This window comes from Kryptolebias marmoratus, linkage group LG13 (assembly GCF_001649575.2).
Source record: "Kryptolebias marmoratus isolate JLee-2015 linkage group LG13, ASM164957v2, whole genome shotgun sequence".
Lineage (NCBI taxonomy): Eukaryota > Metazoa > Chordata > Actinopteri > Cyprinodontiformes > Rivulidae > Kryptolebias > Kryptolebias marmoratus.
This window is the reverse complement of record NC_051442.1, coordinates 9,399,549-9,411,021: the sequence shown is the minus strand read 5'-3', so window position 1 is coordinate 9,411,021 and position 11,473 is coordinate 9,399,549. Positions and strand designations below refer to the sequence as shown.

The window sequence follows — 11,473 nt, the reverse complement described above, 5'->3', positions numbered from 1 at the left end:
GCTGTTCTTGCTGCATTCAGGGAACCAAACGAGGCTGGGACATTCCGCTGTTAAAAGGCAGTTCGCTTCCCGCTACCTCCAAAACGACATGCTTCTTGTTATTTCTAGTCAGTTCTTCTCCAATAAAAATAAATATATATTATCAATTTACTCAACAGTTTTAGCGCTCCTTGTACATTTAGCTTGATAACAATTATGTACAAGTTCCACCTTCACTGAACCTCAGGTCTTACAGATTTCCGACGTTTGTAAAAGCACCATGACTCGCACTCAGAGAGCTGCCCCATAGTGATCAATTTTAAACGAGCATCAACATGGACACTCAAGATGCTTAAAAAGTCAGAATTTATGTACCAACACAAAACCACGACACAACATTTGCTTTTATTCATCCGAAATTTAATTTATTATTTACAACTAAAGTTCTTACAGCACTGCATTTAACCACACTGTAACAAAACTCCTCTCCCATCCACTCATTTCATCTGCAACTCATGATTATAAAGACCTCACTCATGAACAGGACTGACCATAACTCTGGCTTGTTTAATAAGCCTACGTTGTTAATCTACATTCTACGCTTTCTTGATAAAGCAGTAATAGTAGAAATCTCAGTGAAAGCAAGCAGTCACCCAGCTGATATGAACTGATAGATTAAATCAGTGAATGTACAGTAGTTTATTGAATAAATCTGCTCAACCCAAAACACATTTCAGAATCATTTTAACCACTTCACCTTTCTTATTATTGCCAAATGATGTGTTAGGTATATGACATTAAAGTAAGGAAAGAATCAAGCGATGTCAGTTCATGTATCCAGCTAAAAAAAAAAAAAAAAAAAGGAGACTTCACGTCAATCATTAGTTTTCAAACTGTTGCATGTTTGTAGCGTCATCTTGTGTGAATCCTTATGCAATTTCACTGCCATTAACTCGGTGATCCAGACAAATTATTTGAACGTTAATCCCAGCTACTCATCCCAATCAGACAGTTGGATGGAAGCTTTGTAAACACGAGACCCTTTTTTTAAGAAAAAAAGTGGAAACAAATGAAATGATCCCTACCTGTATTATTTATGAACCTGATATGAATGATTTGTTTCGAGCCCTGCATAAAATAGCTTTTGTTGTAAAAATCATGAAAAACTTTAGTTTTTTGTCTTTTAATTTTATGTGACAGAACCATTAAGGAGGAGGAGAAAGTCAAATTAGCAACAGCTCCATTTTTGGGACAATTATTCGGACCTGTTTTTCTTAAAAGGCATAAAGGAGGAGGAACAACAAAACAAAACAAAACAAAAAAACACATTCATGTACTGTTGATATTCCTGGCAGTGCACATTCTGGTAATTACACACAGATCAGTGTTGTTGTAGCAGTGGTTGCTGAATTATTTCCCCGCTGCTTGCCGCTACTTCAAGGGCGAAGTCTTCATGGGGATCATTATTCTGGATTCCATGTGCTGGATAAGGGGGACTGCGGGAACGAAGAAGAAGAAGAAGAAGAAGAAGAAGACCAGTTTTAGCTCTCTGCTCGCTGTCTCAGATCTGTAGTTGCTCAAACTCCAACCTACCTGTGTAATAAACAACCTCGTCCCAACCTTCACGCTGCCAGGCTGCATTTCTGATGACTTCTCTGGACTGAAGGTCTTTGTAAGCTGGTAGAAAACAGAAGTTTTTACTGGTTAGCTTCACGTAACGATGCGTTTCTAACAGCCTTGGAGAGAAAATAAAATGAATAAATCTCTCCAAATCACGTGCATCCAGGTGATGTGTTTGTAAATGTTATGTGATCATAAATTAATTTAAAAGATGATGATTGAAAACCTCTGCTCACCCCATAAATGGTGAACTTGATACAGATCCCCGATCTGTGAGAAGAAGCCTCCCACCGCTTCGTGGTTCTGCTGGCGAATCTCAATAGCCCGAGCCCTGGGGAAGATCAACAATGTTAGCATGAATCAGCCCAAATTTATCATTTTCAAAGTTCAAATTAGAAAACCATTCATCAATTTCCCCCATAATTGAATTCAGCTTAAATCATCAGTTTTTTGTTGCTGCAGTTTAAGAATTTGTAACGATCCTTCCACTGTTTGGTTTTATTACAGCTACAATTCTAAAAAGGAAAACATCTTAAATCACAAACACTTTAATCATCAAAAAACAAATTATTCAGGATTTAAACATTTTATGCGACTAATTTGGTCATGCTTCGAGTCATGCATCCCCTGTGAGGCCACAAAGTACCGTTGACTCTGCAACAATCTGTAAAACCAATAAAACAGCAGTGAGAACATTTGAAATGGGAAATAATATTGATTTTCCCTTTAGCACTGAACTAAGAACAATCCTACAGTTTTGAAGAGAATCGTTGGTATTTTTGTTAAATATTTTTAAATCACAAAAATCAGTTCAACAAAGTTTTCTCCTTTTCCTGCCGTATATTCAGCATTTATTAGTTAACAAAATTAAGAGCACTTAAGTCTGTTTTAATCAAAACTGTGCCAATAATTCATATTTATTTTAACTTTGCACAATTCTAATAATTAGGAGAAGAATACATTTACTGTTTGTTTATATTAAATACTTTTGATTTTTCATAAATTATTCAGATTTGAGGCATTAAATTTAGTCATTTCTGACTCTAATGCCTAATATTATTAGTTTCAACATGAATAATAAATATTAATTCTGATCAGTACTCAAACACTCTCAGAATTAATATAATGTGACAAACAACAGAAGAAATCCATTTCTTACCAGTAATTTCCCCACTCAATCATCGTTCCCGGCTGAAATCAGAGCAAGAAGATGACAAAAACGGACAGTAGATGTCTTAACCGTACACCACAATTTAACAGGAATAATTCTTAGACAGGAATAAACTGTTTGACGTCCTCCGAAGAGGCATTTACCCTGAGCTGGTATGATCGGAGCTCGTAGATGTTAGGTCCTGGACGTGGGACGGGTTCGGTCCAGAAGCTGAACTCCAGGAGCAGCTGGTTCCTACGAGACAGCAGCATCTTCCCCCTCTCTGTCCGGTACGTCATAAACTCCTACAGGAAGAACAGAAAACAATAAAAATCACATTACTGAGTGACTCTGCAGCTGTACGGATACTCTAATCTGGTTTATATCTGAAATATATAAAAACTGTGGTGAGTAAAATCAAAACAACAAGGAAAATGACTGCTTCCAGACAGTTTTTGGTAATTTAACCTTTTTGAATGTAGAAAATAATGATTTAAAAATCATCTCTGTATGAGATTACAAAACAACTGGACTAAACTGAGAATATAACTATTATTAATGTAAACTGGAAACACTGGAATCCAGTTCTGATAAAAATATAAAGCACCTCTTATGAAATTATTGGTGCCGTTTTGATGTTTAAGTACTAAATTTAATGTTCAGGTTGTTTTCAAAGTAGAAAACATCAACATAAACACAACACCTAACATTGTTTTAAACATATTTCCAAGTTACAGAAACTTCACTTTCTTTTTTTCCTCAAAACTCTTAAATTCAGTAAAGGTTTGTATTTATTTCTCTACTTTAGAAGAATAAATACAAACAAAGAGCATGAATAAGGCAGAGCTGATCCTATTATTGAGCTTACCCAACCTACAGCAACTCAAATCCTGTGAATGAGCTTTAAAGATTTGCACCAGACAGGATGAAAGCCACACAAACACGTGGTTCAAAACGGCTCTGTGGGTCTAATTTAGGGGTGAGCTGCTCTGAACGCAGGTCAAAGGTCACCAGCCCCTGTTACCTTATTCTGCCTGAGTTTGTTCATGACTTCGGTGAGAGCTGGGTATCCTCCCCGATATCTCCAAAGGTGAACTAGAATAGAAGGAGCAGAACAGCCAGAAATAATGCAGCTCCTGATTAGGTTTCGTGTCCCTTCGAGCCAGAGGAAAAAAAAATCTGCTCTTACGCCTCACAAAATATGATTTAAGAAAGCATGAATTTCACCCACAGCTTTATGCATTTAGTTATCTAGTGAAATGCTGTTTTAGCATGCAGAACAGCTTTTAATTTGGTATTTCATCTAAAGATTAATATGAAAGTAATACCCACTGCAGTGTACATAATGCAACAGTGTCTGTGCAGCAAAATGCAGAAAATACATTTGAAAATAAAGTCTAAAAACAGAAAACAATGAGCAAGAGCAGCTTTTCAAGCAATTTAAATAAAAATAACAATCATGGCTGTTGCTTCTAGATAATATTTTTTATAAAGAAAAGTACATTTTAGTGTTTTAGTGTTGTTTAACTTCTGTGTCCTGTTTATTAATGCAACCAAGTCTAACAATGGAGTCAGATTAGTTAGGTCACGACAACAGCCAGGAAAAATACAAACCAGGTTGTTTTAAATTAAAATATAACACTGCAGGTTTGTTTCACTGAAGAGGAAAGAAACTACACTGTTGTTGGAAGGAAAAAAATCCTCACCGACTTACTTGGTAATCAACAACAGCTTCATCCATTACTTCTTTTTTTTTTACTGGATTTTACACAAAACATCTATAAAAAACATATTTCCCAAATATGTTTAATCCTAAAATGTATTTTTTTAACCAGTAAATTGATCACCTAAAGTGGTGAAATGATCCTCTAAGGATGGATATCTTTTGCAAAGCTATAAAAATCAAAATAAAATCCACTTTCAAGTGACTGATGATGTTACAAATACAATTTAAACTAATGAAAAATATTATCTAAGTTAATTTTTGTGTTTTTTTTACTTCAAGCAGGAGTCAAAATGAAGATTAAATCTTGATAAAAATGTACAATTAGGGCATATTGTTCCGTTCAGATGGACTCGGTAGGAAAAACGATGAAATAAAATGTCATTAAATTTTATTTGCTGATGGATCAGTCTCACAAATGCGAACGTCTCAAAAGGAAACAACAGCGACAGCGAAGGATACGATTTTTTCCATCGTACATAAATGTTTTAGATTACTTTTACTGGCCCAAGAGTAAAACTTTAAACTGCTCAATGTCACAACTCTTATCATTTCAGAACGTAAACATTAACTATCTAAACAGAGCATGTTAAAAATCCCTCCAACTTGTAATACTTATTTTAATAAATCATTGTTTTATCGTTCCCTTTAACTTTAACATCTATCTGTGAGATCTTAAATTGTTTATGAAAATTCTTTACTTTCTGGGGAGCTTTTTGACTGTTAATCGTGCAGCAACACCATTAATGTGCATGTTAATTTTTTTAAAACCACTTGTGTTAAATTTAAAACTTTTTTTTTAACATGCTGCAACATCTTACCTGCCTGATCCTGCTCTCCGTACCAGGTGTTCCAGGTGCCCACGAGCTCACACGGGTATTCGGGGCTGGCGTGAATGGAGGGCAGCACGGCCTCGCTGGAAACACACCGACACAAGCGTGTAACAATATCTGCACGAGAACCGAGCCGTCTGACAGATTAATAAAGGAACGGGAGATTCTTACCAGAGCTCATTGTAGGCATCAAGGCACTCCGGTTTGACGTTGTGAACTGTGGAGGAAACATTGAACTGATAAGACGGCATTTTAAAGATTTTAAGGGATTTCTGCCAATGAGGATAATGTTTTACAGTTGGTCTCAACCAGAGCAAGTCTCAAACATTACATACACTGTATTTTGTACAGATTGTTGTCCTCTTTCTTGGCGAGCAGGTGAGAGTGAGCGTCTTTTCTGGGGTCAACTTTTCTAACAAAAAGAGATTTGAGCCCCGAGAGGCTCCTGTGGAGAAATTTTGAAACAGAAGTTGGATACAACCAGCATTTCTTCCGCTACAATTAAACACCCCCGACAAATAAAATAAAATAAAAAAACTTTCCTACAGTGTTTGCGTTTTTGAACCTTAAAAGCCTTTTATGGATTCACTTCCACGTAATAATGGTATTTTTCCTATATCGTGCACTCCAGTTAGTCCGATACACTGATAATTAAAGTTTACACAAGATATATTACCTATAGGTTTATAAGTTTGTCAGTATAAGCAGAAAGGTGTCTTTAAAGTTGAGTAGAAATTGGTGACATGACTGAAATCCACGCCTGAAGGTTACAGATGCTCTACATACCCGACTATAAATTTGCCTGCAGACAGCTGAACTGTGCGGCGCAAACAAATACCACCTTTTTTTAAAAACTGAGCATGTAATGGTGCATAAATCTGCAGTATTAGCAGCAAGTATGCATTAATCTCTTTAAAACTACCTAACTTATGCGGGGCATAGCTATCCCAAATGTTTATACTGGCAACAAAAAGCCTTTAAGAAGATATAATTGCTGCACATAACCAGAGAAGCATATAAGAACTTTCAAGCAGCCTTCCCACATGTAAAGTATTTGATTTTGTGGTCATAAATATAATATAAAGAGCTCTGTGTATAATGTTACTTTTTGATAAAGTTCTCTATAAGACAAAAACACACTCCAACTATCAATTTGTACTTTATTACGAATCAGAATGTCATAGAAATGTGTTTTTTATCTTAACTGTGTTAAAAATACGCACAGCGTTTTCAAAAAGTCCATCATTCACAAATCAAAACAAGCTCTGTTGTGCAGCAACTCTCTGCGTTTTGACCTTGAAGTTGAATCAGTTTCAAACAGAAACTTGGTCCTAATTTATTATTTTGTCAACTAACATTACCTGCAATAAACTGCAATGTGTCAAATAAAAACACAGCCGCTGGCTCAAAGAGTTTCGCAACTTTATTTTGTCGCTGGGATATAACAACAAAAATACATTTAGCTGAAAGTTAGCAAGTTTGAAGCTACTCATGCTAATGCTAATGCTAATGACGCTTACACGGCGTTCAACGTCAATACATTAGCGACCGCTGCAGCGTTAGCTTAGCCACCTAGCATCCCGGAGTTTGTCATTGTTGTAAACTTGAAACACGCTTTCGGCTCAACTTTTCCCTCGGCAGTGACAAAGACACATATTCGTCAAACTCTAACCTGACGGTTCCGGCGACCGGCCCGTTCGCATGAAGTCCGGTTTTCGTCCTGCGAAGGCCTCTGCCCACTGTTTGAAGGACTCTGCCCGCCATGTTTTCCCTGAAAGCAGCAGCGGAGGGTTGGTGGCTGTTCGAGTCCGGACTGATCACAGAGCAGCTGACCCCCCTCACAAAAAAAAAAAAAAAAAACCGATCTGATAATATGGTTTTTAACTTTCGGGATTCAGAAAACTTTTCTACTGAGATCTAGTTTACGTTTAGGTTCTTTATGCTTTAAACTAAAATAGTTGTTTACTTTGTATTATTATTATTTATCTCTAAAACTAGCACAAGATTTAAATCAACTCTAAATGTAATTGCCACTATTCTTCACACATGCTTATTTTAATAAAAAACAAAGCAGACAGGTCTTGTATCAAGTTTTATAATAAATGAGACTTCAGACTTATAGCCATATCAAATTAATAAGCCGATAAATACTATTATTCTGCAAAGTGGCAAATTTAAACAGGACTTTATGCGATCTTTGTTTTAAAATAAAAGGGTGTCTGTGTGTGTTTTATTTTATCAGAAACTACTCAGATTTGTTAAAAAACAAATCAAAATCATAATAAGAGTTATGTAAGAAGCATTTCAGCCCTTCCCACATACAAGCTGGCTCATAAACTTATATTTTTATTAACGACTGAAACAAAAACATTACACATCAACATTAAAGCAATTGTGGCGTTCCTATTTTTTTTTTTTTTTTGTCACGAAGGGGGAGATTGCGCCGATGAGGATTCAGGCCCTGAGGAGGCAGTTGAGATGTTGAGCTCCTGAAGTTTTTCTGACAGCGTCGTCTCCTCTTCAAGAGGAAGATCAGACAGAGGCTCCACAAACTCAGTTCCTGCGACCCTCTTCCCTGTCAGTGGGTCCACCACTCGACCTACTTTGAACACAATTTCAGCGAGTTCGTGCTTCACGTGTTTGGATCTGGGCTCGAGCAGAGCCTTGAGGAGGACGATGTCTCCCACGGTGCACTGTTGCAAAGCGTCGTGGGCAAAGTACGTCTTCCTCTTGTTGTAGTACTACAGAGAAGGAAAGAGAGCATTAGACTTGTGACAACAAATACAAACAATTCAACAAACAGCCATAAACCCAACAAAAGGATATTCAGAAAGGGAACAAATTTCTGCTGAATTTGAGTTACTGTCAGAAAGATTTAAATTCACTTGGCAACTTGACAAACTGGTTCATCTTTTTATTATTAATCACAGAAGAAATTTTTAAGATTATAAAGCCCAGCAACTCTGTTTGGTCATTTTGTTTAAAACAGAACAAAGTGGAGCTAACATTTAAATTCATGTCTCTTTATTTGTCTCCCTTGGAAGAAATTTGCCTTGGACAGAGGGCTTACACTGCACAGACACATTGCACTCATCCATAACATCACAAGGTTAATAAATACTATAATAAAATAATAAAATCATTTCCCATCTGTGATGCTGTAAATAATGAATGTGGCATCATTCATAAGAGTGATTTTTGTGAGAGAAAATTAGATTGTCTAACAGGAAAACAAACAATCTCAGATTAATCCCCAGCTCTGAGTGTGTTCCCACAGCCAAAAAATATATTCATAATTTCTTCTTTTTGGGGTTTGTAGGGAAAGTTTTCAAGCCAATGCTTGTTATAACTGATGGAGAAATAATTAACGTGTCCTTACTGAAAAATGAAAACACAGGAACTGCAATCTTCTAAGTTTATTCAAGCTGTTTTTTCCTCCCAGTTGTCCCTTCACTCGTTTATCAACCAAAAATTAGTTGTAAAAGGTTCACCTTGAGCAGGTAAGGATCCAGCACCAGCCTGGTGACTCTGACTTTGGCGGTCTTCTGCATTTTGGTCCCGATGACTCTGCCCAGGACCCATTTGGCATGGACCGACGCTTGTTTGAGTGACATCTTGCACAGCTTCGCTCAACGCTGCAGGACGAAAGAAATCATAAAAAATGTGTTTAACACAAATCATATATAAAGGAGAACCGTGACACTCTCCATTCGGGAGTTTAGAGCAACATAATCATAAATAAAGGCTTTTTAACAACACTTTTTGTCCGACAATGAGAACAGCAGCATTCAGTTCATTCAGTTACAAAAGCAGCAGCCTGAGGCAGCTAGCATGAGCGCTATCACAACATCTGTTGATAAAAACACTTCATAATTCAGAGAAACTTATACATTAATACATTAATATATGTTGTCAGGGCGGACAGAAAGTTAAAAATATACTCACTGGAACAAAGCTAAAAGTATTAAGTGTGGAAGGTCAAAAACGCCTGTTACTGCGGGTAACAGGCAGGGCTTCGCAGGGCCGCTTCTTCTTCGTGGCTTTTTTACAGGAACGTCTGACTCTTCGGCGCCGCCTGCAGGACTGGAGTGTGGACAGTCCTGTCCTACTACAAATTCTCAAAAATCACGTTAAATTTCTTTCATAAAGTTGTTTCCCCAGAGATATTCAAGGACATATGGGTAACACTTCTATTTAAAAGTATCATTTCCTTGTATTAGATCATTTAAACTAAGGTGTAGTTTTATTTCTTAAAGGTTTTGGTCAGTTTTCTGTCAGCAGCAACTGTCTGTATTAACTTTCCTTATCGTTTCCTTCCTTTTTATGCAACCAAAAACTAATCTAGATAATACTATTTTTTCTCTTGGTTTTGTCTATACCACCTGAAACACTTTTCTTTCTTTCATTTCTTTCTTTTTGATGATATAAAATTGAAAGAAATTTAAATGTTCAGTACGCTCACAAGATGGCAGCAACGAAACAAATTTTCTGAAGGCAAAACCTCAAGGATCCAAAACTCATGTTCCTTCTGAAGGATTGAAGAGGTAAAATTCAAACCCTAAACATTAAGATCCTGTCGTAAAGACGTTTATTTAAACATCAGATGTGAAGTCTTCCACAACGTCCAGCTTTGTGATTCTGAGCCTGAACCAAAGACTGAACATGAATTTTATTATAAATGAATCATAATATGTCGCCTGAACCCACATCAGTCAGCTGAAACAACTGAACTGTACAAAAAAAACATAAGAGGCTTTAAAAACAAACATAATTTTGAAGGAAAGTAAGAAAAACAACACATGAGTCATTAAAATATGTGGTATCATAAAAACACAGCATGACTTTTTGTACTGAAGTCACTACATTCTTTTAGCCATTTTCTTAAGAAATTAAAGGCTTAGCATCCCTTGAAGAAATGCATATCATCTTGTGTTGAGAAAGATGTCAAATTGACCGAAATACAGCCATTTGTGTTGGCTATTGTTGATTTGCTGTAGCGGCCATCTTGAATTGAATTGTCTTCAAAAATTAATTAGTTGTAGACGTATATTAAGTGGCTATGTTTTGGAAGTTTCATCAAAATCCATCCAGTAGTTTATGACATATTTTAGACACAAATAAAACCTGTCTTCATTTGAGATTTTTATTTCCCAACGACAAAAGGCCTTTCACGGGCAATAATAATATCAAATATGTTGATATGACTGCGACTTCACAGAAGAACAACTTTTAGTTATCTCGCTGTAGTCGATCACCTTCATACCTAATTAATGATAAATGTAGAACACTGTATAATTAGACACATTTTACTCAATGAAAGCAATCTTCGGTTACACTAATAACTCAGAACATGTTCAGATCTGAAGCTGAATTCAGTGAAATGCTCATAACATGCTGATGATTTAAGAGGAACACGCTAACCTTGGCTACAAAGCCTGTCTGAGGCAGACATGTTAACAGTTTTCCAGGTCGTTTGGCTAAAGAAAGAAAAATCAAGTAGAAATTTGACCTGGTAATGGAGGTAAATAAAGAGTTAGGTTGTCACAAAACTCAAACAGTGGGAGCCGGGAGTTCTGCTCATAGCCGCGGATGAGATCAGTGAGGATAAAATGATCAGTTCGACATATGGAAGTGTTCCTCTTGGATGATGGAAACTCAGTTTAATACAATTACGGCGATGATCTTAGAGCAAGTCAGTTAACCTGTTATCAAGTGAAAATCACAAAGTCACCACTCGGCCATCCACCCATGTGGCGCAGATGTGAGCCCCTCGGGATCTCCGATAAGGCTGTGATCCGACGTGAAGGTCTGAAAGGTGGATGCTCTCATCCCGCGACGTTAACGGCCTTGTCCCTGAGCAGGAGCCGGCTGTGGCTGAGAACCAAGAACAGGCAGACCAGTCTGGTCTTAATCAGAGCCATGTTGTAGTAAAGCCCGGCTCTTGGTCTCTGTTTACCATTTAAGGCAGTGCAGCTTTGGGTTACCTCGGCCAGAATTACAGCATCAGCCAACTTTAGTCTCCTTCACACAAGAACACTGAGACAGTTCGTGTGATGTCGTCTGTGTGCTCACGGTTTGCTGTTGTCCAACAAACAAAGTGGGGGACAAACGACCGCTGTCAAGCACCACATAGTTCGGGGGCTGCAGTTTGTCATATCGAATCTAAAT

General features: G+C 37.2%; 2 protein-coding genes across 2 annotated transcripts; both read right to left on the bottom strand.

Moving 5' to 3' along the window:
- Positions 1-377: 377 nt before the first annotated feature.
- LOC108238998 (protein NipSnap homolog 2) lies at positions 378-7,131 on the bottom strand. The gene is made up of 10 exons (XM_017421421.3): positions 6,978-7,131; positions 5,641-5,750; positions 5,477-5,522; positions 5,294-5,388; positions 3,774-3,844; positions 2,914-3,054; positions 2,759-2,790; positions 1,836-1,930; positions 1,573-1,656; positions 378-1,475 (listed from the first exon to the last, which is right to left on the bottom strand). Exons 1-10 carry the CDS (start codon positions 7,067-7,069, stop codon positions 1,411-1,413), a joined length of 831 nt encoding a protein of 276 aa, XP_017276910.1. The 5' UTR covers positions 7,070-7,131; the 3' UTR covers positions 378-1,410.
- Positions 7,132-7,631: 500 nt separating this feature from the next.
- On the bottom strand, positions 7,632-9,399 carry mrps17 (mitochondrial ribosomal protein S17). The gene is made up of 3 exons (XM_017421420.3): positions 9,251-9,399; positions 8,797-8,940; positions 7,632-8,046 (listed from the first exon to the last, which is right to left on the bottom strand). Exons 2-3 carry the CDS (start codon positions 8,917-8,919, stop codon positions 7,729-7,731), a joined length of 441 nt encoding a protein of 146 aa, XP_017276909.1. The 5' UTR covers positions 8,920-8,940; positions 9,251-9,399; the 3' UTR covers positions 7,632-7,728.
- Between the last annotated feature and the right edge of the window lie 2,074 nt (positions 9,400-11,473).

What these genes read in the sequence shown, in the direction of transcription:
- mrps17 (XM_017421420.3), bottom strand. Translation starts at nt 8,919, where the DNA reads ATGTCACTCAAACAAGCGTCGGTCCATGCCAAATGGGTCCTGGGCAGA. An exon ending in TGGATCCTTACCTGCTCAAG is followed by an intron (nt 8,047 to 8,796) that starts GTGAACCTTTTA and finishes CCTTCTCTGTAG; the next exon opens with TACTACAACAAGAGGAAGAC.
- LOC108238998 (XM_017421421.3), bottom strand. Translation starts at nt 7,069, where the DNA reads ATGGCGGGCAGAGTCCTTCAAACAGTGGGCAGAGGCCTTCGCAGGACG. An exon ending in ATTGAGTGGGGAAATTACTG is followed by an intron (nt 1,931 to 2,758) that starts GTAAGAAATGGA and finishes GATCTTCCCCAG; the next exon opens with GGCTCGGGCTATTGAGATTC. An exon ending in TCAAGTTCACCATTTATGGG is followed by an intron (nt 1,657 to 1,835) that starts GTGAGCAGAGGT and finishes GTTTTCTACCAG; the next exon opens with CTTACAAAGACCTTCAGTCC.